Source organism: Dermacentor silvarum, chromosome 10, assembly GCF_013339745.2.
Source record: "Dermacentor silvarum isolate Dsil-2018 chromosome 10, BIME_Dsil_1.4, whole genome shotgun sequence".
Taxonomy (NCBI): Eukaryota; Metazoa; Arthropoda; class Arachnida; order Ixodida; family Ixodidae; genus Dermacentor; species Dermacentor silvarum.
The window spans coordinates 34,999,921-35,027,833 of record NC_051163.1 but is presented as its reverse complement, the minus strand read 5'-3'; the positions used below and the strand labels follow the sequence as shown (position 1 = coordinate 35,027,833).

General features: G+C 44.1%; 1 protein-coding gene across 1 annotated transcript in view; it reads left to right on the top strand.

The window, feature by feature from the left end:
- The window catches only part of LOC119431009 (protocadherin-like wing polarity protein stan), a 76,818-nt gene that overhangs the window by 22,925 nt on the left and 25,980 nt on the right, over window positions 1-27,913 (top strand). The window contains 13 exon segments of the mRNA XM_037698479.2: window positions 1,378-1,544; window positions 4,296-4,442; window positions 7,744-7,845; window positions 11,768-11,930; window positions 14,293-14,555; window positions 15,300-15,483; window positions 16,339-16,440; window positions 17,168-17,581; window positions 17,584-17,670; window positions 19,445-19,624; window positions 21,834-21,933; window positions 23,631-23,798; window positions 25,726-25,846. Of these exon segments, the coding sequence (XP_037554407.2) occupies window positions 1,378-1,544; window positions 4,296-4,442; window positions 7,744-7,845; window positions 11,768-11,930; window positions 14,293-14,555; window positions 15,300-15,483; window positions 16,339-16,440; window positions 17,168-17,581; window positions 17,584-17,670; window positions 19,445-19,624; window positions 21,834-21,933; window positions 23,631-23,798; window positions 25,726-25,846 (2,198 nt within the window).

Sequence of the window (27,913 nt, the reverse complement as noted above, 5' to 3'; positions counted from 1 at the left end):
GCACGGTGTTCATGTCCCCTTTGTTCATATTTCTGACCAAGTGCCTCAGTAACGTGTGTTACACTGGCACTCTAGGTTGGCACCTTGCCTAACACTATAGCAGTGGCTCCAAGTGGAGCAGCATGTCAATCAGTCAAGAGTGATGCAGCACAAAAAGCTGCATTAGCCAAAAGACAAGAAGCTCGATGGCTGCGAGAGGTAACCAAAAGAGCTAAACGAGAAGCTTTTCTTGCCTCGACAATCATCTTCGACGGCTTCTGCATATTCTTTTTGCTTTTTCTGTACACAAGTTTACGCAGAAGTCTTACTAGAGTAGACATCCGTCAATACGACTCGGTTAATTCAATCCTGACTGAAGGTCCTGGAACCTGTGCCCAGACTTTCATTAGTTTGTTCCTAAAAATTGGCCTTTGCCGGATAATTCGAACTTGACCAGTCAGCACACAAGCGTCTGACCCCTATGATGACCCCTTTAGTGGCAGCATCTGTCTCGGCAGAGCGTGGGGAGCAATGATTGCATTAAATGCACGTCATCTTTCGTAAAGAAACGCATATTTTCGGCCTGCCCTAGAAAAATTTAGAGCAATAAACATAGCTCACAGTGTCTACTTATGGTATTTAACTATTTACCCAATTCTAACTCACTCCTTTTCTTTTTTTTTCAATAAAATTGGCCTGAAAATTGCTGGCGCAGTACATGTGGGATACGAAACCAAAACCGCCTTCGCATTGTTTGTATGCTTTACCACATAACACGAGTGTATTGCGGCGAAACTGACATTAAAAACCCTGTGGCGAAGCTGACTTAGAAAACCAGCCACCATTGTACAACATGCATTGGGCCCATGCCCATTTTGCATGCTAAAAAATCAGGTCCGCGTTAGATTTCTACAGTTGAACCCAAATATATCGAATCTGAAAAGGATCACAAAAAAGTTCGATATATAGGTAATTCGATATATAAAATATAAATTTTATACAAAAACTTTCAAGGGGATTTTATTGCTGTTCATTGTACATATTAATTCATTATATGTGGTTTCGATATATCCAGGTTTGACTGTACTTTGTGTAGGAGCTTCAATGTCATTTCTACGTTATTTTTCTACTTTGGAGACCTATAAAGTGGGTGTCCATTTGATTTGGGAGCGTGTTAAAATCTGGAAAATACTGCCAAAAGAGTCACTGGTGTGTTTCTTTCTTTCATTTTTTTTCTTTATCTTGTTTAATTCGACCCGCCGGATAATTCGATCGATTTCATTGGTCCCATCAGGGTCGAATTAACGGAAGTCGACTGTGCATAGCTCCTAATGTGAAGCTGCTAGAGTGTGCACTGCTACACAAACCAACACACAAAAAACAAGCGCTTTATCGCAGGTGTGGAACCTGTGCGTCGATTCGACGGCGACGGCTTCCTGGTTTTCAATCCCCTGCTGCGCCCAATACAGTTTCCCTGGTCCCTGGGGCTCACTTTCCGCACAAGAGCCACCACGGGTCTCCTCATCCACGTCCACGTGGGACAGAGCTCAGAGATGTCCCTCCACGTAAGCTGATGCCTCTTTCGGCACATTTTAGGATGCTGTTGCCTCTTTCACCCAATTCCAAGAAAACCGTAGCCCCCAGCTTTTCCAGTAAGATCTTCAATTATACCTACCAGTGGCTGCCGGAGTTTTCTGAGGCTCAGCTGTTCTCATTTTTAAGCTTTGCACTTTGGGGATCCCCTTTCTGTGTTTTATATACACCACTTATTCCTTGCATACACCGATGTACAAAAGTTATTAGTGTTGTGCTGCTGTGCTCTAGGTCGCCGGTTCGATCCTGGCAGCAGCGGCTGAATTTTGATTGGGGCAAAATGCAATGACACTCGTGTACTTAGGTTTAAGTGCACATCAAAGAACCCCAGGGGATCAAAATTATTTCAGTGTCCCTAACTACAGCTTGCCTCATAATCTTATTGGGGTTTTCGCACGTAAGAACTCAAAATTTAATTTTTTTTCAGCTGAAGTTTTCAGAGTGTAGAAGCAGCAAGAACACAAAAATTATCGTGGTTATAATGTTCTATTGAAAAGCCAGCTGCAACATAATTCCACTTCGGTCAAATTAGTTATAAATAAGTAGTACACCCTATTGAAGTAATCTGCAATGTAGAAGGGTTGGTAAGCACCTAATCTTTTTATTGACAGCCTTTAAATAGCATATTAGCAGACAGTGTGGGCATCTGGTGGTAGCAGACACAATTTGGATTCCAGAACTGTGTATGTGTGCTGATTTTGCTTGTCGTGCCTGAATACCCAGGTGGGCACTAGTTCTGAGCATTCTGGGTTCTGCGATCATTTCCAATGAACATTAAGGGTGGCTATATTTTATTGCGATAGCAATTATATGGACACTTCAACCGGATTTCTGCCATCGGCGTCGCCGTCGCCGTGAGGTTCCCTATAGATAAAATCTCCGCCGTGCGCAGTATGCCCGAGCGGAAGCGTGCGGGGACGCGCGCTATCACGGAGAGCGAACGCACTCAATCTCCCACGCGCAAGCAAGGAAGCGGGAAGCCAGCGCCGGATGGAGCGGGGGGGGGGGAGGGGGGGGGGCGCACTTCTACTCTGCCAACAACCGCGCTCATCGCTCGCCCGCACTGTCTCTTATCTCCACACGGCTCTGACCTTTATGCGCCGTGCATTCGCCGCTCAGTTTCCGTTGAAGCGATAGACCGCACGTACCTTCGCCCGCTGCGGCGTATGGGCTTGCTGCCAGCGTTTTGACAGTCGTTTTCTGCAGTCATTCAGTGTTTGTTTGTGCGCGCTCACACCCCGCTTGTTCATTCAGTTAGTAATAGTCGGGCCACATTTTCCAACGCACGCTACACATGCAATGCTGTCTGGATCGGCAGTGCAGCGCTACAGGTGTGTCCCTCCGCACGCGCTGCCCACGGGAAGCGCTTCTCATCAACACCACTGTTCCACACGCACCTTCTCGTGGTCATCGAGTCGGTCTACTTACGGCGCAGCACACCTGCTTACTTAATCAGCTCATGTTTACTACAATTCATATTGCTACCAAAGCCGCTCACCTTACTTCGTATGGCATTGCTGTGTTGCTATTGCATTCATTGCTTCGCCCTTAGGGCGAAACTGTGACATTTTTTTTAGTTTTGATATCAAAAATGCAGATTGTTGCTAGATTTGTGTGGCATATCCACTGTTATAAATAAATTTTCATGGAGACTGCTTTATATTTACACGGCCAAAAAAGAACAATTTTACACAATTCTAAAATTTTGTAGCAGTTGACTTTTAATGCCGTGATTGGATGCAGTAATTGCTGGTTTCATCAAGAACAAATTGAAGGTGTGAGTTGTCTGCAGCATGACAGATAGGATGCACAGTTTTTCTCAGTCAAAAGAACATGGGCACTGCGTGTAATTGCTATGCTGGAACACAGCATGTTTCCTTATGTCTTTTTTGTTGGTCGATGGAACTCTGGACATTCGTTAAATGGCATTTAACTGGGTTAATTAAAAGGAAAATAAAGGAAAATATTAAGTTGAGGTAAATTGAAAGATTAGGCTTCTGTACCAATGAATTCAACATTTGTAGTGAGAACAGACCTTTTGTTAGTGAAAAAGTGACAAAAATGAAAAATAGGAGTGGTGCCACTTATTTTGGACGATGGTACCTCTCATGTGACGTCACTGCTGGCAGTTTCACGGAGAGCGGCAGAGAGGAAGGTCACGTGGGGATGGCGTCAACTCGTCCTTTTTGCCGTGGACGATTCAAACTGAGGAGCAGCGACGGGACTTTTGGTGCAATTTTTTATGCAACAAAGTCATATATTGGCACGCAGAAAATGATGGCAGACTTCCAGCCGCATAGCCTATTGCACTAACTCGGCTTGACATTTTTCTTTAGTGTCCCTTTAAGCACTGATATGAAAGATACTCGGTGTTACACAGGTTATGGGTATGTAAAATGGAGACGGGAGAGCCGAGGAGTTGGAGGGCCTGATGCAACTTGATACTCCATCTGCTTGAAAATCAGTCAAAGACATAGGCATGAGTAGCAGAGATAGACGATTCTGAAGTAATTCTCTGCCAGCGTAAAACGACACATGGGAGGCTGAAACCATCTCTCAATCCTTTTAGTAACGCAGTGCACACTGCATTTTGCCATACATGGTTCAAAGACTTGATCGACATGGCACATAGAGTGCGGAGCAGAAGAGAGCATATAAATGCTGACTTGTCTTAACTTCCTGCGACTTTGACCGGAACTTGTGTGTTGTGGGACGCATTGCAGGTCGAAGGGGGCCACCTCAAATACACGATAGATGGTGAGAGCATCTCCCTCGAAGACATTCGAGTCAACGACGGCAAGTGGCACAACGTGGCCGTCAAGTGGATGGTCGGCGACGTGTGGCTCAGCCTGGACTACGGCCAGTATGAGGTATGCTGGACCAAATGCTTATGGTACAAGCATTTCATGGACCAAAGTGAAAACACTTTGTTTGTCTGGGGGATACTCAAATATATCCCAGTTATCTATCTCCTGCTTGGAGACGAAAAGGTCCTCTATCAGAGGTCTTAGTTAGCACCACTTTGGTACAGTCTAACCGCATCAGTAACAAAGTCGCATCCAACACGAAAATAACTTCATTATATTCTATAATTTGTATTTGTAGCATATAGTATTTGTTACACTTGTATATAGACAACAAGCATTTTATACTTACATCGTTATATCTGATAATTTGTTACATGCGTGTGCATTATATTGAAGTTCTATTGCATTTATCAAGGACATTCTATGCATATCGTACAAACCCTGACTCCTTTGTGGATTCACATGCAAGAAGAGCTCTCCCCAAAAAATCTGGCTTTTGCTTTCTATATGAGAAGAGTGTGCTTTCTGGTATTTTTCAACTGTGAGCCAACATTATCATGTCTACAGCCCCTTTTGTGCACCATCACTTATGTATTTTCTAAGAATGCCGACTCAAAAAGCTTGACCTAGTTTCACAGTCTGCTTAAAACTTAGAGAGGGTTTTGTGGTTACAGTCGATTTATTTCGCATAATTACAGCTTTCAATCCAGCATAACAAAAGGTAAACTGGGTCTTTCACTTCAGCCAATAACTATCTGTCGTGACACTGCCCTATTATCACTATTTCACAAATTTGTTCACAGTAGTAGGCCGTCATCTGTTCATTTTAAACCTTCCAATTTGTCATCACGCAGATTGCACAATAGCATCAGCTTTGTATACATTTACAGAAATACCAATGCTTCTAACTCATCGATCCTACCACGGTCTATCTGATAATTGAGTGACCTTCCTGACTACATTGTGTGTGAGCATAATGCCTCTAAATTTCGTGATCGCCTTCACGATTATTTGTCAACTAAAAATTAATCTCTTCTTCTTCTTACCATTTCTTTTTCTTTCTCAAATAGTTCTCAGGTAACTTTCATATAGCGTAGGTTCACATTTTACTTTTGGCTGACATTTATCTGCTTTTTTCTTCTATTTTCTCACTGTTTGCCAGAGTCTTAGCCAGCTTACTCTCAGATTGATGTTTTTGAGTACATTGCGCCAGATTATTTTTTTGTGTATACAGTTAAACCTGCTTATAACGAACCTCCATATAACAAATTCCTGGATATAACGAAGTTTTTCTATTCCCCGCCATTACTCCATAGAAGCACATGCATTTGAGACCTCTACGTAACGAAGTGGCAGCGGGAGACCCCCTCAAAATAACGAATTTTCCCCACCGACAACATAGAGATTTCGCCCCAAATTTTGTCATTTTTGCGCGAGCAGCAACCGGAAGCACCTTCTCCGCCGCGGCAGAATGCGAAGCGGCGGCGGCGTGCTTGGCGTGCTTAAATTCACGGCGACTGTGAGGCAAGATCGAGCGCATGTGTGCATACGCGCAAGCGTGTGCGAGGCGGGCCTGCATCCCTTGACCCGGCGATCTTGCCGCCACGGGCGTGACCTTTCCCCCTCCCTTCATTCAAACCTGATCCCGCCACTTGCTGCAGCTAGCCTAGCCCGCCAAGCCAGCACTCTCCTTTCCCTGTTGATGTTGCCGAAGGAAAAAAAAAACATATTTTTTTTTTCAATGCGCTGGCAGCGCCACTCTTTGGTTACAGCGCAAGTCTCTGCGCTTCACTTCACTAACTTGACACTAGGTGACACTATACGACGCCATCGTGTCGCTCGCTCTTCGTTTCCGACACCTCGCGCTTGTGCAAAACGACACGCGTCCACGCATACAGTACCTGGTGTGACATTCCAAGGATGAGTGCTTCGACGAACAAACGCAAGATATTGACCTTGTCTGCAGTTCGCTTTGAAGATAAGCCCGCACGGGCGCACGCTTTTTCCACATCGCAGATCGCTTTAAAGATACAGTGGCCGCCACCGTAGTAAACGCCTCCCCCGACGTGACTAGCGTGAAAGCGCGCTTCCGCCCCCCTCCCTTCTTCCTCGCGCGCGCGAGATTGAGTCGTCTGACCCCCGCACGCTTTCACTCGCACACACAGCATACGGCACGCAGAGACGATGTTGTCGTGTTTGGACTTTGCGCGGCACCTCAAAGTGACGTCCACGGTGACGGCGCAAATGCGCTTTGCAATAAAATGTGCTTCTGCACGGTTACTACTCCGACGGTGACAGTGAATTCGCATCCCCTACCGGCAGCTTCTCCGCTTTACCGGGAACTTATCTCGAAGGCCATGCTTTTGTGCGCGGCAATCGGCAACAGCTGTACTAGCACGAAATACGTCGTGGTGGCCATGTTGTAAGTTCACTATCGCTGGCGACTGTCGTCCGGGCATCGCAACTTGAGAATCAAATGTCTGCGCACATGAGATTTTGCCGATTTTGTGCCTGTGCATGTAGAACAAGAAAAATAGTACACACTAACCGTTTGGTGGGCAATGAGCAACTACGGCTTAAGCGGTCAGCCAATACATGGGGTTCAATGGGGGCTGGGTGGGGGAATCTTCGCAACTACGTTTAAACTGCAATTACACATTAAGCGTGTACATATTAACGAGGTTTGACTGTACTATCCTTACTTCGTATAGCTGTCTGCTAATTTGCTGTCGCAATCGATGCTTCACCTTTCGGGCGAAACTGGGACTTCTTTGTTCATCGCAACTTTAGTGCATTGGAAGTAAATCTTTAGCGATAGTACATACGGTAAGCGTTTCTTTTTCAAATTTTCATGCCGAACCTGCATATAATGAAATCCTCTTTATAATGAAGTTTTTAGGGAATTTGTGAATGTCGTTATATCCAGGTTTAACTGTACTATGTGTGTAATTAAGATAGACTTGCTTGTAGTGTTATGGTATCTACGCTGTATACTAACTATAAAAATGTAAACGGCATTTTTACCAATGTGTTTGCTGTTTATGTTAGTCGTTCACTTTTACGTCTATTGATGATACTACACTTACATCATTTACATTGCTTACTTTAGTACTCATGATTGCTATGTATACCTTTCATGCATCACCCCCCTTACTCTGCCCCAGTTGGGCTCTGTAAGGTATTTTTCAATAAATAAAATAAACAAATAACTTGGCGAGAACATTCATGGTGCTGCTATTAGCACTTTACCATGAAAGCTAAAGCTTGTATATCTTGTTACTGCTTAGTCGAAACCAGATGTGCTTAGCCTGCTTAGCAGTTTACACAGGCAATCCACACAGGCATTCTTCTATTCACGATGCAGGTATCCAAGGAGTTTGCCGCAGCAATTCAAGGATTGTACGTGGGCAAGGTGTCACTTGGAGGGCTCGAGGAAGGAGGTGCCAACTTCTACGGCTGCATTCAGGTAACAGCAGCTAACCTTATTAGTCTGCCCTTGAAAAGAGCAGGGATTAGCCAACTTCAGGCATGTTTGCAACAAGTTCTTCCTGTTTTTGTTTCGTTCATTTAATTTATTCTGTTTTCCGCTTTCCAGCTCACTGGCATGCCAGATTTTTTAAGTTAGTTGGTAGCTCGGAACATGTCCAGCACCTCGAGCCGGGCAAAATGTTTCTTTCTTTTTGTTTTATTGCGATAGCAATTATATAGACACTTCAACCGGATTTCTGCCGTCGACGTCGTCGTAGCTGTCGCTGTGAGGTTCCGTATAGATTCCAAGGGCGATAAAATCGTCGCCACGCTCCGTATGCGCGAGCGAAAGCACGTGGACGACGTGCGCTATCACGGAGAGTGAACGCACGGCGGAAAGCAAACGCGACCGTCGTGTGAAAGGCCGTGGGGGTATGGGAGGGAGGGAGGCGGGGCGACGCTGTGCTCCGGCACCAAAGGCGTATCTTGCAACCGGGCGTAAGGGGAACTTGCCACTCAATCTCCCACGCGAAAGCAAGAAAGCGGGAAGGCAGCGCGGGAGGGAGGGGAGGGGGAGTGCAGCTTCTACTCTGCCAACAACTGCGTTCGTACTTTGCCCGGCTGTGGCCGTTGCCCGCACCGTCTCTTATCTCCACGCGGCTCTGACCTATGTATGCGCTGTGCATCCGCCGCTCAGTTTCCTTTGAAGCGATAGACTGCACAAACCTTGCCCGCTGCGGCGGCTGCGCTTGTTGCCAGCGTTTTGACAGTCGTCTGCGGTCATTCAGTGTGATCTATTCATGTTTGCTTGTGCGCGCTGACACCACGCTTGTTAATTCAGTTAGTAAGCGGATGTGTCCAAGTTTATGCAGCCGATAAAACTACTATCCCTACTCCGAATAGCTCTCTACTAATTTGCTATCGCAATTGATGCTTCGCCTTTAAACTGCGACTTTTTGTTCACTTTGCCAAATGAAGTCGAATTTTTCCAGTGCCCTGCTGTGCCATTTGACCACAGTTAAAGCACTTTATGTTCAGTAACCTAATTTAAGTTGTACAACACACTTAGAAAAGTCCATCAAGGGCTTTTCTAAGTGTGCAAGATGGCTGAAGATTAGGAAGACTTATGAACATTTCATGCCGTTACCTTGAAACATATAATAGTAAACCTTGTTAAGTATTTGTTTTCTATCCCTAAATGAAGTCTTGTGCACCGAAGCTGCTGCTAAATTTTCATTAATGACTTAGTACACTTAATCACTTGTGTAGCTTAGTTCCTTTGTGGTATCCGTAATTACAGCCAACGTTTGATTTTTTGGGCTCCCTAGGGGCCTCAAAAGCATCCGATAAATTGGGCAGTCCATAAAAAATGAATGCATGCTTTTTACTGCCCCCGAGGTCTCAAATTGCCACAGGCATGTCTAAAATAGCGCTGTGAGCCTGCCAGTACACTTGTTAGGCGCATCGGTGCTCGGACTGTGGCAGGAAACAGCGAGGGCAAGTGTATATAATTAAGGAATACATATTGTGTCCTTATACATCCTGTGACCATATACATGCGTCATATACGTCATGTATATGGCAATGGCCTCTTTCCACTCTTAGTATGCTTCACTGCGTAACGCGGCTGTATTGCGGTGAAGCTGACTTTTGGGAACCGGCATTATGCAACACTGGACCGTTTCCATTCTCTCCGCGCTTCGAAGCCATTGTCAAGGATGAGGATGACAAAGGCGAAGTTGGTGCCGTTGCTGACAGTGGCAAATTCTTTCAATGAAAACCACGGGACTGAACAGAAGTAAGCTTGGTAGTAACGTAGAAGCAGCAAGGCCTAGCATTGCCACGGTGGTGGCTACGGCTGCCGACAGATTGGCTTGCGAGAACGCTGTTTCGAGGCTGTTAGGTAATCAAACTGGCAGTGGTGGTGGCTTCTATTAATGCCCTTTCAGACCTGCTGTCATGGCAAAAACTCCGGAAAGTCAGACGGAGAAGGGTTTCAGTGTACAAAATTTCAGACATTCTATACATTGTTTTATGGTGCACATGGTAGTGCCGTGAAGGCATCTGAAAACAGGGCATTGACTGTATTGCTACTTATGAAGATGTACCTATGTTGTCTACCTTATTTAAAACTGCATTGAAGGAATGTAAAGGCAGCCACAACATAAGGATACACAAGTGTAACAACCAGATTTTTCCAGTTGTTTTGTAATCATTATAATATAATTGCACTGTAGTCAAGAATTCGACGAAAGTTCGTCTGGTCAGGTAACATGATGAGGAAGAAGATGCGGTCACTGACCAAGTCAAAGTAATACACAGAGACGTTTCGGGACCCGTACGGGTTCCTTGTTCACACTAAGCAGGCAAGAGCCGTAAGTCGCTTTTTATACTAAAATGTGACGTAATGAGCGGGTGTAGCTGGCAGGGAGATTGCCATCTGTCCTGTTGATAGTGTCTTCCGTGGTCTGAATAAACACTGATTCTAATAGTAGTCTTGTGGCCGGATTCTTCTCCTTGGCTATTATAGTGGCGTTATCCCAATTGATGCAGTGACCGTGATTATCGGCGTGCTCTGCCAGTGCGTTCGACGCTTTCTTGTTGTTGCAGACGTCCCTCCGATGTTCCTTTAATCTTCTGGTGAAGTTGCCAGTTTCGCCGATGTAACTGCAGCTGCAGTCTGCGCATGGTATCTTGTAGACAACACCAGGGTAGCTCTTGCTGTCTAATCGATCTTTCACGTTAACAAGCTGATTTCTCAGTTTGTTGGAGGGCATGTGCGCAACGCGAAGGTCATACCTTGAAAAGATACGGCTTAGAGCTTCGCTGACCCCAGGAACATATGGAACGCCGGCGCGTCTTCGGAACGACTTGCCCTGGGATGGCCTGGGATGGAGGACACGATCTTCATTAGTCTTAATAAATTTCTTTGGGTACCCGTTCGTCATTAATTCGCGATGGATTGTCTGAAGTTCTTTCCTGATTTCGTCGTCACTTGAACAGATGCGTGTTGCCCGCGTCACCAGAGAAGAAACAACGGATTGCTTGTGACAAGCTGGGTGGCACGAATTAAAATTTAGGTAGTGTCCGGTATGCGTCGCTTTCCTGTGCACAGCAAACGAGAGCTTATTTCCGATTCGGCCCACCTGGACGTCGAGGAAGGGAAGGCTGCTGTCGCACTCGTATTCTGCGGTAAACTGTATTGCTGCCTCTATCGAGTTGAGAACACGCAGGAGCCGTGGGGCATCATTCTTATTTAGGATGCAGAAGCAGTCGTCCACGTAGCGGACGAATATCTTGGGCGCGGGAGCGAAGTCGGCAAGGGCCTTCTGTTCAACTAGCTCCATGACCAAATTGGCCGTAGTAACGGAGATGGAAGCCCCCATGGCAGTTCCGTGGATCTGCTTATAACACTGCTTGCGGTAGGTGAAATACGTGTTGCTTAGGCAAAATTCTAGCAGCTCGCAGACGTCCTGTACCTCCAAAGGTGTGCGCTCTGCGAGCGTTTCGTCCGCCAGCAGGACCTTCGTGCACGCCGCTACGGCCAAGTCGACAGGCACGGAAGTGAAGAGCGCTCTGACGTCGAAGGATACCATCATACCTGCTTAGTGTGAACAAGGAACCCGTACGGGTCCCGAAACATCTCTGTGTATTACTTTGACTTGGTCAGTGACCGCATCTTCTTCCTCAATATAATTGCACTGTATTGGCTGAGCAGGAAATAGTTACTGATGCGCAAGTAAGATCTTCCACTCCCTGACAAATGAAAACTTGTGTGTGCCTGCAAACACAGTTCGTATTGAAGCATGAGCAATGCACATGAGTGTGCTTGTTGTGAGTTTTATACTTTTTGGAGGGTTTTCAATTGTTAACATTGTTTTCAATGATAATGTGACTGACTGTTGCATCAAACAATGCAGGACGTACGCATTGGCACAAGCAAAGAAGCATGGCTGCGTCCCGTGATGGAGCAGAATGTCCGAGACGGCTGTCACGTGCCGGACCCGTGCCTTTCGAGCCCTTGCCCTCAGCATAGCACGTGTGTTGACACCTGGGAGGAATTTGAGTGCCGCTGTGATGCAGGTGACCTCATCTCTACTTCAACATCTTATCACTGCAGCCACTATGGCCTTTCGTCACAATGATAGCCTCTATGGACTCTTGACTTAGACATGTTCCGAGTCAGCAGTTCTGTAGGCAACACCTGTTGTGTAACATCTTCACCACATGTCAATTTGCAAAGTGTATGTAGTGCTTGTAGTAGAATCATCACGGTTCACAAACAGCATAAGTTTACATGCGTTTTTAGCATCGCATAGAGTTCCCCGGAATCATTACAAAGTATGCTTAATGATTACGTGTGACATGTGTCTTTTAGTCGGTGCACGTGACATATTACGCATCTGCGAAGTAACTGCGAAGTTTTGATAGAGGCAGAAAGCCCATCTGGCATGAACTGTCAGTTATGCCTTGCATTGCCTTTGTAGTCGCCCAAGTGTCATTAAATTGTATCTCTCAGGTTATGTGTTACGTGGTAAACTAGCATCCTGAGAAGCCTGATATTCTAAACACTGTTGATGGACAAAATTAAACCAATAAAAGGAAAGAGGAATTTTCACAGAGGCAGGTCTGTGGAGTTATGCAGTCTACCACTGTCGTTGCTTTGCAGTTGGAACATAATACCCGTGCCACACGGGCACGGAAAATGGCATTTAGCAGTTAAGGCCTTAAGTTCCTGAATGACATTTTTTTCGGCCGAGCTGCTACACGTACAAACTTAATGACATTTGACCCGATGATGTCGATAGCAGCGTCTTCTGAAGGGAGCAATTTTAGAGCAATAATAAAAAAGATAAACATGGACTTACAATTTTAATCTACCTTCAAATTTAGTGAAACGTAGAAATAAGCATACTACGGTGCCGACGTGTAGTTTGGTGCTGTCTTCTTCTAATGCACCAGCACTTCTTCTAATGTTGTTGTTTTTATTGCATTACATAAGACCCAATGCGCTGGTTTAGGTGTCCTGTATGGCTTAAACACCTGGAAAATTTGTTTCCAGCTGAATAGGATGCCGTTTCAAATAATTTAAGTAAACCGCACTGAGCAAGCTATGGCGTCGAGAGTACGCATTTCTCAGTCGAATGAGTTCTGGCGAAGGCCTTCAGGTACGAATGACATTAACGCGAATGCCATTTGAACTGCGCGTGTGGCACCGCGCGAATGACATTAAATCTTAAGGCCTTAGCTACTAAATGCCATTTTCCGTGCCCGTGTGGCACGGGTATAAAACAACAATGTTCTTTTAAAAAAATGTTTAGTATTTTTCTGCTAGAAAATGACCAGGTCACTAATAAGTAGTGGACTTGTGAAAAAAGCATATATACAGTCAACTTTCGTGAATTCGACCGTGATGGTCCTGACAAAATGGGTCAAATTATTCGGCGGGTTGAATTAAACAAAAGGTGGAAAAAAACATCAATGCACATTGGTAGTTCATTTTCCCCAAACCGAACGTGCACCCACTTGTAATAGGTTCAAGGTAGTAAACCAACACAAAATTACGCTAGAGTTCCTAAACAATGTAAAATTCAAACGCGCACCCAATGTTTTATCAAAAAGAATGTAGCATGCCTCTGATTCTGGCAATAACAAAAAGACAGAACCAACAAACTTTACCTTCACAGAATGAAAATTTATTTACTTCATTTCCATTATCATCACTCTCAGACAGCACTTTATCACTGTCTATGAAGAGCCACAACATGTCATCCTCCACGCAGTTCACAGCGAAGTGATCATCATGTTTCGCATTGGCAGCATTGTATTCTGGCGTACCCACCAGCTCGATTTTGTTAAGGTTTCTTGTTGCCGTGTTAAAACATGCAATAGGAAAACAACAAAGCGCGTCTCAGCTGCTGCTGCTATTGGAGTCAGCAGTGCGGTCATTACTGGGGTTGGGCACTTGCGGGATGACCAGCCAAATTTGAATTATCCGACGAAGGCTAATTTCAGGATCGAAATAACAAAAGTTTGGTCCCATGGAAATGTATGGGCGCCAGCCGGGACTCTTGGTTAGGATCTAATTAACATAAAAATTGAATTAACAGAAGTCTACTGTATTTAAGATAACCTTGAATGCGAGCTTGCCTACAGTATGAGCACAGTGTGCACAATTCTTGTGCGTCGTATTGTAACTAAGTTGTGGGGGAAAATGCTATTGTGAGGCTGATACAACTTTTTTCAATGTACTGGAAAGCCACTCTGACATTGCTTGTAGTTAGTGGTTGATGTTTGCATGGTTCACAATTGACATCCAAACCTACGTTCTTCATTTATTTTCATTTGCATCATATATTGGAGGCCTGCTTGCTGCTTGTGTTGCATCTTCAGTTCCTCTGGATATGTTGATCAGTCAAGGCAACATTCGTTTGAACTGCCGCAGGTTACGTTGGTGAACAGTGCACAGAATCGTGCGGTCTGGACCCCTGCGAAGCAGACGCCAAGTGCCTCGTGTCCGAGAAGGACCCCGGTGGCTTCCGCTGCCAGTGCGGCGAAAACCGCTGGGGTCGCTACTGTGAGGAGGCAAGCACGCAACCGTGCCCCTTCAACTGGTGGGGCTACCCAGTGTGTGGCCCCTGCCACTGCCCCGTCGAACGCGGCTACCACGCCGACTGCAACAAGACCACAGGCGAATGCTACTGCGAGGTGAGCCAGCAGTTATGGGACATTTCATCATTGACAAACAAGACGCCCCAGGAGGCATCCTTGTGGCGGTTCCTGGTATCTAAATACACGCTAAAGAGAAACATTGAATCAGTTCCGAGTGGTCAAGTAATTTGTCCTAACAAGAAAGTTATTTCAGCTGTCTGATGACACCACGTCTTGTGTGACTAAGTATTGTACCATTCCTAAAGTGATTTCACTTGGACGTTCTGCGGAGAGATGACTTTTGTCCACCATTTAATATTCAGGGAAGCATGCAGAAGAAAAAATTACCCATGTTTAATAGAAAACAGTCGAGCAAATGTGTTATGTGGTGGAGTTTTTTTCTCCTTATAGCACAAGCGTAAGAAGCTGCACTTTTCACCAACATAAACTAGTATTATAGACTTCTGTTATTTCGGCTGCCAGAAGACTTGGAGAAGTGACTCGAACATGGGAGAAGGGTAAGTGGAGAACTCTGGCTTATGCTTTTGTCCTGTATTGGACCGACTTGGCCTTACGAAGGAGAAGAAAAGGCATGGTAATCAGAAAGTTCAAAATAAATTAATATCAACTAGCATGTTCTTCATACTTTTGAATAGAGCCAAATTATGGAGAGACTTAATTACGCAGTGGTGTATAAATGGGAATCAACTGTATCTTTCTGAGTCGACTGAGTCTTCTTTCTGGTAATTCTGTGCTACTCCTCTGAACTCTTGACAGCCATTGCCACTATGTTTCTTGCAGGAGAACCACTACCAGCCAGAGGACAGTGATGTGTGCTACCCATGCGACTGCTATGCCAATGGATCCTACAGCAACCGATGCCACCCTGTCACAGGACAGTGTCGGTGTCGACCTGGAGTCATTGGCCGCCAGTGTGATGCCTGTTCCAATCGCTTCGCCGAGGTCACACTTCGTGGCTGTGAAGGTCAGCTGCAGCTGTTTGACTAAATCGTACAAGTGCAGTTTATACAGAAGTTATCCAAAATAATCTCGAATTTAGATCAGCAATGTGACAGTTTGGGCTATTGGATTGCTGGGTTATTTGTGACTCTTTACTCCAATTAGGGAATTGAAGTACGATGAAAATGTGTTCTTAGCCTAGGCAGTACTTGCTGAAAGCCATATTTGTTAGTAAAGTGACATACAAAATGACAATGATGATGATGACCCATGTTGACATCAGCATTTTGACAACATGGGTCACTTTGCTTGCATCTGTGTCATTTTATCAGCGAATCTGTCTTTCAGAAGAAATTTCAGGCTATTAGGCTGAGGTTCGGAGGCTGACGAAACTTACTGAAACGAAACCTTAGGATGACGGAATTTAGGAGTGGAAAGGAGTTTGATTTGCGCAACTTTGAGAATAAAGCAGCATTGATTAGGAGGCAAATGGAAGTTATGTTCTAGTTCAAATAAAAAGGAAGAAGTTGCTATGTGACGGGGAGTCCAGAGCTCAGTCAAGCCAAAGCATGGCTTGCATTCACAACCTATCTTTTCTCAGATGGAAAATAAAGTGAACTTAGCTGAAACACATCACTCATAGAATAGGTAACCAGTAATCTGTTAATAAAAATATACTAAGGCAAGGAAAGCTTAGGGGCACAGTTGAGCATGAAATGGAAAGTTGAGATTAAAAAGTTTGCAGGTATAGTGGGGACGTGATTGACGTGGGACAGGGCTAGGTGGAGCACTTTGAGAGAGGCCATTTGTGCAGCAGTCAATTTAATTAGACTATGGTGATTAGAATGACTGCAAGCAACTTCTCTTTCTTTGCCTTCAGTTATCTACGATGGCTGCCCAAGATCGTTTGGTGAAAGGGTGTGGTGGGAACGAGCTCTCTTCAACCAGGAGATGTCTCGGAGCTGTCCCAAGGGATCTCAAGGTAAGTAAATACTAGGCTGGTTTCTCAGCCTATAGACAGCTTCAGTCTGTTGGTAAATGTGTAACCGTTTAAGGTTTTAGCAGTGACGTAGACGTACCACTACCAGTGCTGTCCTGTAAGGTCAAAACTTGAAGCATAATAGAAGAACATAAAAGGGAGTTAAAGGCTATGTAGTTATTGATACAACAGAAAATGATAGGCATAATGTTACAAGATAAAGAACAATTGTATGGACTGGAGTGCAAACATGGGTAACTAATGTTCTACTAGTTGTGATCAATAGGAAGGAGTAGAGTTGGGCACGAAATATAAGGCATAAGACATATAACCAGTGGTCTTTTAGAATAGCAGGATGGGTGTAACGGGAAGAAAGATGAAGTCACTGACGGCACGGGATAAGCTGGAGCGATCGGATTAGGAAATTTGGAGCCACGAATGTAAAATAGGATGATTACGATGATGATAATGATAACGAAGATCATCACTATCATGACAACAACAAGCAGTGGTTTGTGGTGCTGAGAGACCTGTCACAACTGCTGTTGCCACTCGTTTGGCTGTGTGTTGTGGCACCACACAAACCGTCAGCACAGTCTTCCTGTGGTAGCAGCTGAAAATATCAGCTTGACCCTAGTGTAGCCCCTAGCGTGCCCCAGATAAATATGTTTTGATATGACTGTTTCACTGTGCATTTCTTCCTCTCCCACTCTACTCACCTTCTCAACAGGCAAGGCAACCCGCCTCTGTGACCAGGAGAGTGGCTGGCTGGAGCCGGACACATTCAACTGCGTATCCGACGCATTCGTGCCACTTTCCGAGCAGCTGCGTGTCCTGGAACGTGACAAGCTCCCTCTCAACACCTACAGTGCTGTCCGCGTCGCCAAGCAGCTCAGGGCCGCCACCAACGCTACCCACTCGAATCCGATTGGCCTGTACGGAACCGACGTACTGCTGGCGTCTCGGCTCTTGCACCACGTGCTCTCGTACGAGAACCACCAGGCAGGGCTCAACCTCACTCACCGGCAGGACCGGAGCTTCATCAAGAATTTGGTGAACGCTGCGAGCATCATCCTGGACACGCGATATGCAATGCACTGGGAGCGCGTGGCATCACTCACGGGACAGGGACCGGCGCACTTGCTAAGATGTTCGAGAAGTACGGCCACACGCTCGCATCGAGCCGGCAGGACACATACACGGAACCGTTTGAGATCTCGGCTCCCAACATAGGTAGGTGCACAAGCTCGTGAATGTATACTGCATAGGGGCACTCTTTAGAGATTTCAAATCAACTGCGGTGGATCAGTGGCTATAGCATTCTACTGCTGAGCACGAGGGCAAGGGTTTGATTCCTAGCCGTGGCAGACCACATTCGTGTGTGGGCAGAATGCAAAAACTCTCGTGTACTTAGATGTAGGTGCATGTTAAAAAAAAACAGGTAGTCACAATTGATATGGAGGCTCTTATTGCAGTGTCTTTCATAGCCTGTGTGTTGCTTCAGGATGTTTAACCCCATAATTTGAATTTTTTAATAGCTTTTGTCCTTTTGAAAAGAACTGTACACTGCATATGTCACATATATAAGTGCAGTCGAACCTGTTTATAATAAACTTGATACTAGTTCTGTAAAGAGTGGTTGGTGTATTGGTAGTTCGTTATATGTGAGCTCACGCTTCAAAACTTGCAGAAATTAATGATGCTGAAACTGTCGTTGCCAGTGACGATTCGACACCACTTTGGTGTGAAAGTCGAATTTTCAGTATTTTCATTTTTGGTCCCGACACTTTCCCACATTTAACTGCAACTTTCTGTCAAAAAACGTCATCAAAATAACGAAATGTGGTGTCGTAGCGCTTTCAAAACAGTGCCTGGCTGGTTCTGACGACACGCCATTTCGAAAATACGAGTGCAGCCACCGCCATTTTCTCTTCCAGAGTTTGTGATATATTTTACCATCAGTGGGACACGAGTGGATTCTGCATACACTAGTGAAGCATCCTAATTGGCTGAAAACAGAAACTACTGCGGTAGGGCGGCATTTTGCAAATGTCTTGCCGTTATGGCTGCAACATCAGCCATACGCATGCCAAGAGCCGTAAAGTTGCATTGTCTCATGTCGCTTGGGCGAAAAGTGTATCACGTTCAAAAGTGACACTGCTGTTGAGAACAGTTATCAGCAACGACGAACCACGATCTCTTGATAACAGCATAGTAACTCCCAACTCTTTGCAAGTTTGGGTGGCAGAGGCACGTTTTGCCATGTTCGCGCCAACTCAGGCCACGTGAATACAAACAGCAACGATAGGATAGCAACATGTGCGGCCATTGGTACAAATCATCTTAATAGGCATAGTGCATGCGGTGTCACACAAGGAATTGCGCAAAGAGTGCCGGAGGCCACCACTGCCGTGTGCTGTACCGGTAATGTTGCACTGTACTGCCTCGCCCTGAAGCCCGCTGGAGTCAAGCCTTGAAAGCATGTTTACCTACAATGGTTGAAATCGAGTGACTTTCCTCACAGCTTCAGATATCCGCGCATGGTGCTCACTCATCGTGGTGGTCATATCTTCCTCGCAGTTGGACTGAAGCGACAGGGAGGCACAGCAGTCACGCTTCCGTGCTTTGGGTGCATGACCGAACGTCGCGTGGCTCTCTTTTAGTATGACCGAGTTTGAAGTGTTCTTTGTAACAGCACGATGCTTTCGAAAATGTTTGTTATATCTGGATGCACTTTCAATATGTCAGGTCATAAATTAATAAATGCAGTGAAATGTGGTCGTTATAACCGATAATTCGTTATGTCTGGGATCGCTATAAGTAGGTTCGACTGTAGTACAAACTTGTTTGCTTGCATCATGCCCATGCTGCACAGATATTTTTGAAAAATCATTTTGCAGTTCATACGTTTCATAAGCTTTTGACACCAGCAGTGCATACCTGCATGCCGTGACTTGCTGCCAAAGTGGTACTTAATGCCCTAACACCGATTTTGTCTTCTGTGCAGTGCTTGGGATGGACACCATATCAGCGGCTGAAACGAAAGGTTCCTTCATCGAGCACGGAGCCCCTGACGGGCCATCAGTCTGGCTACCTAAGTACAACAACTATGTGCTGCGAAAGCCAAACCCCGAAATCACTTCCATCTCCCTCTCACTGGCATCCCTCGGTATCGCTGCAAAGTCAGGTGTGTTTGTTGGCCTCCCGTACTCACACACGAATGGGGCAGAAACTTGGAGGTTAACAAAGAAGCTTGAGATGAAGTTAAGGACTCTGCAGTGAGCGGCTGAAACGAAAAATGTTACGCGTAACATTAAGAGACAGGAAGACTGCAGTGTGGATTAGAGGGTAAACAGGGGTATTCAAAACAGGGGTATCCAATATTCTAATGAGTTGGGCTGGCCATGTAATGCATAGGGCAGATAAGCGGTGGTCTACTAGAGTTGCAGAATGGGTTCCAAGAGAAAGAAAGCACAGTCGAGGACGGCAGAGAATAAGGTGGTGTGATGAAATGATGAAATTTGCAGGCATAAGATGGGGTCAGCTGGTGCAAGACAGGGGCAATTGGCGATTGCTGGGAGAGGTCTTTGTCCTGCAGTGGACGTCAATAGGCTGTTGATTATGATGGCGGCCAATGGGCACCTCAGTGCTGGATGCTCACACATTGATCACAGCAGAGATGGCAGTGGCTTAGTAGCTTTGGCATCCTGGTGCTAAGCACAAGGTTGCAGGTTCAATTCCTGGCCACGGAGGCTGCATTCTAGGCATGGCAGAATACAGAAACACTCGGGTACTTAGATATAAGTGCACATTAGAATCCCAGGTGGTTGACACTCGAGTTCCTTTAAGGCATTGAACCGTATAATTTGGTTTTACTTTTTTTTATATATATATATACCATATTCACCGAAAGAATTGATTCTTTTCATTGTTAAGCAAGCTTTCCTGTGAGGCAGTTTGCCCAGCTAATTGCGACACCATCGTTGTTTTGCAATCTACGCACAGCTTGCTTGTCTTATGACATGGAAAATGTAGACATGGCTCAAATGACGAAGCAATGAGAGTTGAGCGAGTCGGTATGAATTCATGATGGCTGCACAGTGCAAGGTAACATTACATGTGGGGGCACAAGAAACAAGCCGCAACACGTGCAGCTAACACTTTCTCTTCATTTGAACCATGTCCGGTGCCGCCATTAGGATAATAAGCAATGCAGGGAAGCAAACTTGCGAATTCGGAAAAAGTTATATTGGTTCGTGTCAGTGGGGCAGTATGAAAGACCATGCTAAAGCAATGGCATAACTGAGACTTTACTTTTTAAGGTGTTACATGTTTGACATAATAGTTCAGCGGAAACCCGCTAGGTGGAGAGAAGTAATTAAATGGAAAATGAGACATCCACCCAATCATAGCAATTGCAACAAAGGAAACCCATACGGATTCCTCGAAAGAAAAAGCCTCGCAGTTGAAGAAAAATTCGTCCAGAAAAATTTTTCATTTAATTTAGTGTTACATGTTACATTTAAGGTCATACATGAAGGAGTTTCTCTATCTTGCTTATAACCAGGGCCCATATTTACAAAACAGTTTTTGCACAATGAATTGTTCGTAAGGGCAGGTGCGAGCCAATTGTGATGTTGGGCATATCATTAGCTAAGGTGGCTTGCTAATGGCGAACGGCTTTGTAATTTCGGCCCCACTTCCTCTATTTTAGCATGGGTGTCCCATTGAGGTTGATAGAATTACAGCTTTTCTGACATCTAAGCACTTTCCCTGGCTACATGCCTTTGCTATAAGGGCTGAACTACTCCAGATTAGGAGGTTTATTCTATTGGAAATTGCTCATAATTCATTAGTTCGGAAAACTAAGTTACAGTATTAGTGGATGAAATTGTAACTGAAGTCATAGCGGTTTGTTCTCACTGCTTTTGCTTCCCAGCGAAGGTCTGAATTATATCTTTGCATGATACAGCTGATTTTGCAGTCTTCTTTTATCTACTTAAATGTTGGAGAAAAAGCTACCAGGTTCTGTTTTTTGTTTACTATGAATACCACACTTTTTTTTTGATGGTGATCAGTAATTAACTAAACACGACCAATTTTTGCCATTGTCTGTAATGCTTGAAGCTGCCTTAGTAATACAGAGGTTTCCTCACTGACTTTTTTTTTTTTTTTGCTTTTGCCTGTGCTGTAACAAACCAGATGTTTGCTGATGGGATAAGTACTCCATTGGCTAATTGAGAAGTCTAATTGGTGAATTTACCTGGAGTTAATAAATTTCTCTGGTGTTCTATCAACACTGTGATTCGAAGAGACTTTAGCAAGAATTGATGCCTTCCATTGAATGAAAAACATGCTAATGACGCATGTAACTTTGGTGTGTCTATTGTTTTCAGAATCACCTTCACGTAGCTTCACAAAGAAGGCAGTTGTTGTCTACAGTGTCTACCCAAACTTGGATGGCCTATTTCCAGCTGCTTTTGATCAAACCATAAGGTGCGTACAGCGCTTAATTTCTTTCTTTATATTGACACGTGTATATATAGAGACACATGTACAATTTGTCATGCCATCACCGTAGTGTAACAGTATCAAAATGTCTTCACAAATTGACTAGAGTATAACGACGCTATGCTAGTTACCTCGAATTAATTTAGTATTCTTGAGGCCACATTTATTAATGAGTTGAAGGGTCTCAGATTAAGGAAAACTTAATCAAAGACAGAAATACGATTTAATATGTGAAAGTTATATACATAGAACATGCAATTTACATTTTCATGTGCAGAACTTCAAATACAAATATCAGGTTTGGAAAGACTCAGAGATCATGAAAATTTGCAACATATGATTGTAATCTAGGAGTCATCATGAGGCTAGCCATTATTATTGACTGCTATGTCAACATGCAATTATCATCAAATGTAACCTGATAGTTATTAACTTTTTGAGACTAAATCACAATTTAGGACTCATCACAAGCCTGGCAATTATTAGTATTAATTGTACTGTCAACACTTTTGTTATCCAGCTGTTGTCAAAAGTAATCAATTGAGAATTAAGATTAGAATTTGTAATATGAAATCATAATTTAAGAGTCATCGCAAGCCTTGAAATTATTGACTGCTCTGTCAACATGCATTATTTCAATGTCTATGAGCAATATTTTTGATATCTAGTTATCATTAAATGTAATCAATCTATGATTAAGTTCTGAACTGAATTGTACTGTTAGCAATACAATATAGTTGACTTTGGTTAATTCGACCCTGATGGGACTGCCAAAATTGATTGAATTATCTGGCTGGTTGAATCAAACAAGATGCATAAAAAATGCCAACACACTGCCTATTCATTTGGCAGTATTTGCCAGAGTCTAACATGTCCCCGAATCAAATGTGCGCACACTTTCTATGGGTCCAAAGTAGAAAACTAACATAGAAATTAGATTAAAGCACCTAAATAACGTAGAAATCCAATGCGTCCCCGATTTTTAGCAAGAAAATGATGTGTTGCACAATGACGGCCGGTTTTGCAAAGTCAACTTCTCCGCAAAGTTTTTAAAGTCAGCTTTGCCGCAGTATATTTATGTTATGCGGTAAAGCATACAAAAGCCCGTGAAGGTGGTTTTGGTTTTGTATCCGATTGCGCCGCACAGGCAATTTCCTGCCCAATTTTCTTGAAAAAAAAAAGCCGTGCCTTGGAATCGGGTAAATACCATAATCAGACATTGTGAACTGCTGTTATTGCTCGAAACCCTTCCTAGGGCTGGCCAATAAGAGGCGTTTTTGACGGGTGATGACGTGCATTCAATGCATTCACTGTCCCCTAAGCTCCGCCGAGACAGACACTGTCACTAAAGGGGTCGCTACTGAGGTCATCATAGGGGCCAGGTGTGTGTGTGTGCTCACTGGCAAAGTTGGAATTATACGGCGAAGGCCAATTTCAGGATCGAAATAACGAAAGTTTGGGCTCATAGAAATGCATGGGCACCAACCGGGATTTTTGGTCGAGATCGAATTAACCGGAGTCGAATATAACGGAAGTTACTGTATATACACACACACATATACAGGGGTACTTTCGTGAACCCAGCAGGTTTAACCTAGATTCCTTGGATATTTAGCAGAGCATTCACCGAATTCGTGTTGCCTTGCTGTGACATGGTTTTGTCAATGTGTTCAACTTTGCAGACAAAAGTTTGGCGTTGAACTGGCACTCGGAAGCCCCGTGACGACACTGGTGGTCCAACCCGCCAACGCTGGCACTCCTGTCGGCCAGATCAAAGTCCGCTTTCGGTTCCCGAGAATTTTATCTCGTGGCGAGCACCCGCAGTGTGTCTTCTGGATGTTTTCTTCCAGGTGAGACTCTCGATAAGCGGTTTCGATGAACTACTGGATTTGTACAAATGGAGCGTAGCACAAATTTTCTTTTTTTTTTTTCTGGAACTGCCCGAGAAAGCAGCTCGCCGCAGTGGCTCAGTTAGCTACGGCATTGCACTGCTGAGCACAAGGTCGCGGGATCGAATCCCGGCTGCGGCGGCCGCATTTCGACGGAGGCAAGATGCAAAAACGCCCCTGTGCTTGCGTTGTAGTGCACGTTAAAGAACCCCAGGTAGTCAAAATTAATCCAGAGCCCTCCACTACGGCGTGCCTCATAATCAGAACTGGTTTTGGCACGTAAAACCCTAGAAAGAAGAAGAAGCAGCTCGCATTGTGTTTAGTACCTAAAATGGGGACACCTTGTCCCCATTTTAGGGCTTTGAATTGCAGCGAGTTCAGCCACCAGACAACTGAGGTGCGGGGAAAAGCAGACCTGTCAGTGCACCAGAGAGAATAGAGATGCACATGCGCAGGAGGGAGTGTGTATATGTGAAAAAGTGACTCAGACTGTCAGTGCAATTTAATGTGACGAATTTAGCAGTCAATGTACAGTCCTTTATTTTAGAGAACTTCTCTGGGGAATACAGGCTGAATCACACGATTTGCTACCATGTACTTTGCTGTAGTGAATTGCATGTTACAGTTTGCTAAACGTTGCGATTGCATTTCGGGTTCTTAGTTCTCTTTATAACAGTTATGTTGCTTTTCGTATTATCTGGTCCAACCAAAGTCGCTCCTCGCAATGTATTAGTGGTCACTTTGCATTTGTGAAAGTGCAGTAGTGTGCCAAGATTTATTGCCTTCAGGTTTAGCTGCATGCCCCTCATGTGGTTCTATAGTTATTTATTGAACCTTAAGGAGCATTGAAGTAGGTTAATGTTCACATTGAGAGCTGTTACGTGGCCACTCTTAATCGCAGTTGAAGGCACATATGACATTTCATGAGCTGCAACTGAAAGGCACAATTAAGGTGTGTTAGAAGGTGCCATTGCCATACTTGGACTCTGTGAGCATCTAACAAGGATCTGAGATCTTGTGAAATCGCTGACATTATTTTTTTTATGGTAGAATGTGTGCGTAAATTACAGCTTTTTTTTTTTAATACATAATACTAGGAGATGTTGGCACTTTTAGGTTGTGCTGGCTACTCCTTTTCACTTAGAACAAATATATAATAAATATGAAATAATTACAACCTTAAATATTTTAAGGATTTGTGGTGCAACCTGGTGAGCAGGTGGCGAACTTCACAAAAGAAGGTCTGAGCTGGAGTGACTAGAATCAGTGCGTCACTTGCATTAGAAATTTTGCTATAAGCTTCAGCAAAATCCTGTTCAATAGGTGTCTTAGTGTTGATTACAAGAGCAATTCAGTTCCAACATTCACAACCTCCAAAAGTTACATTCTAAGCAGACAGTGCTTACCTCGAGAACCTGTTAAGCTGTTGCTGTGAGATTAATCAATGGTTGACATACAGATGATAAAGTGTGGTTATAAGGTTAATACATAGTGGACTGATGGGAGCATTCTCTTTTTTATTTATATAGCAATAACAAAAATTGTCAAGTTGACCCAAGAGCTCTCAACTTATTATTTCTAAGAAAGTAAAGCCTCTTTATTGGCGATGAAGTAAGAACTGCACAACTATGAATAACCCGGCTGACTTTGGGACATGCATCATTTCATCAGAGATAGTATTACACATGGTATAGTGTATGGCTATGATGGTTACTCAAAACTTTTTTTCCTTTTAATTATTATTATTATTATTTTGCTGGAGTGACCATTGGCTGCAAGAACTCTTTGTCATCTCAAACATGATTCATGCTAGGCAACGTGATAGCACAGCAATTGCAACCTTGCTGAAGTTATCTCCTTCTTTTCTTTCATGTGTTTTGCATCAAAGTGGTCGCGGCAAGTGGTCAAGCCGAGGCTGCAAGGTTGAAGGATTCGACGCTGCGTATGTCAACTGCTCCTGTGACCACCTCAGCAGCTTTGCAGTTTTGACAGACATTGTCAGTCGCGAGGTATGGGTCTACACAACTACTACTATACTACTGAAACATATAGCGAATGTCAAACACCACCGTCCATGATTGTCAAGGCATAAGTCCTTCCGTTTTTTTTTTTTTTTTTGAGTCAATCCCTCATGACATCTTTTTACAAATTTCTCCTATGTGGAGCTACTACTCGTCTCTCCTTTTGCTACATTGAGGCCACATTTGTGTGAGTGTTTTACAATGCAAGAAATAAGCACTGCAATGAAAAATGTCTCCAGCATGGCTAGATATGTCACACTTCTTATGACTCGCACGTTGCTATCTCCTCACGGCTAAAAGGGCGATCGTATGCCGCCATCCCATCAACCCAGTTGATGTGACAACCAGGAACATTGCTGCAAGCTTGTGTTCAGTGCCACCATATTGTTGCCTGTCGATCCCCCTCTGCATCTTTCGCCACTTGAGACATTATCCTGACTTTGTCTAGTAAGTTCAGTCACTTTGTCTAGCACTTAGTGAAATGGGACGCACCACTTCTGTGCTCATGCAGGATGATTCCTGCACTGTCTGCACAGTAGCGCTTCTAGCTTATTATACCGTTTTGACTGTTGCATCACATGTGTCCCTTTTCCATTGCCTTCTGTCCCTGCCAAGGAAAGTTCATTGTGCACATTCTAGACAATGGCAGGAGCAACGCGCAACATGACCTCTGAGATCAGGTGCCTACTTTGTCTTGAAGGCTAAGTCATGTAACCACTCTTTGTTGTCCACTGTATGACAGCATACTCGACAGAATTTGCTGGTCGGAAATGGAGGCTATAGAAAAGGCTCACATCAAATTTTTTTACAGTCCCCAAAAGCAGAGTTATAAAACTGGAAAAGTAATTTTGCAACTCTGTCGTACGAAGTCTGCACAGCTGATGTGAAACAAACAGTGACAGGTGCCCTTATGCTCCATTGGTGAAATGGACAGTAATGTGCAGCACCTCATAAATTACAGTTGAACCTCTATGTAACAAACACAGAATACAAAGATGGAATAATGATAACAAAGCAAATCTGAAATGATTCTCGTCGGTATTAGCGTTCAACGAATATTGTATGCTTATAGCGAGTATCAAATATATTGAAGGTATTGTCATGTTGGATGCAACTTTCTTATAATAAGGTTTAACTGTAGTTAATTCAAGAAATTCAGATGAATCAGTAAGGCTTAACTGTAGTAAGTTCAAGAAAAGCAGATGAATCAAGTACAGCTAAGCTTTCTTTGTTCAAACGGATAAATACTGTAACTGTTGAAGCTGCGCTGACACCAATGAATAGTTTCTGCTTCTAAACATATACAGTAGACTTCTGTTAATTCGACTCCGGTTAATTCGATCTGGGCTGGCACCCATGCATTTTTATGGGACCAAACTTTCATTATTTCGATCATAAAGTTGGCCTTCTTAGGGTAATTAGAATTGACCAGTCAGCACGTACACGCCTGTTTTTTATGGTGACCCCAATAGCGACCCCTTCAGTGGCAGTGTCTGTCTCGGCAATGGAGAAAGGAATACCGTGGTCTCGGCGTAGCTTAGGACATGGGGAATGAGTTGAGCACACGTGTCAAAAACACCTACTTTCGGACGGCCCTAGGAAGATTTTCAAGCAATTACCGTAGCTCACAATCTCTGATTATAATATTTCCCGATTCTAGCATGCGCCTTTTTTGTTTTCCAAGAAAATTGGTCTGAAAATTTCCTGAAAATCGCACACGGTACCAAAAACCGCCTTCGCGGCGTTTATATGCCTTACTGCATAATACAAGTGTATTGCGGCAAAGCTGACTAAAAACCGTGCAGCGAAGCTGACTTTAAAAAACTGGGCGCCATTGTGTAACACACATTAAAACTCTTCTTTTTTTTTTTTTTTGCTAAAGAATCGCAGGCGTTAGACTTCTACTTTGTATAAGAGCTTTAATGTTATTTCTACATTGTTTTTCTGCTTTGGACACATAGAAAGTGGGCGCGCATTTGATTCGGGTGCGTGTTAGAATCGGGCACAATACAGCCAAAAGAATCAGCGGTGTATAATGGCGTTATTTCTGCATTT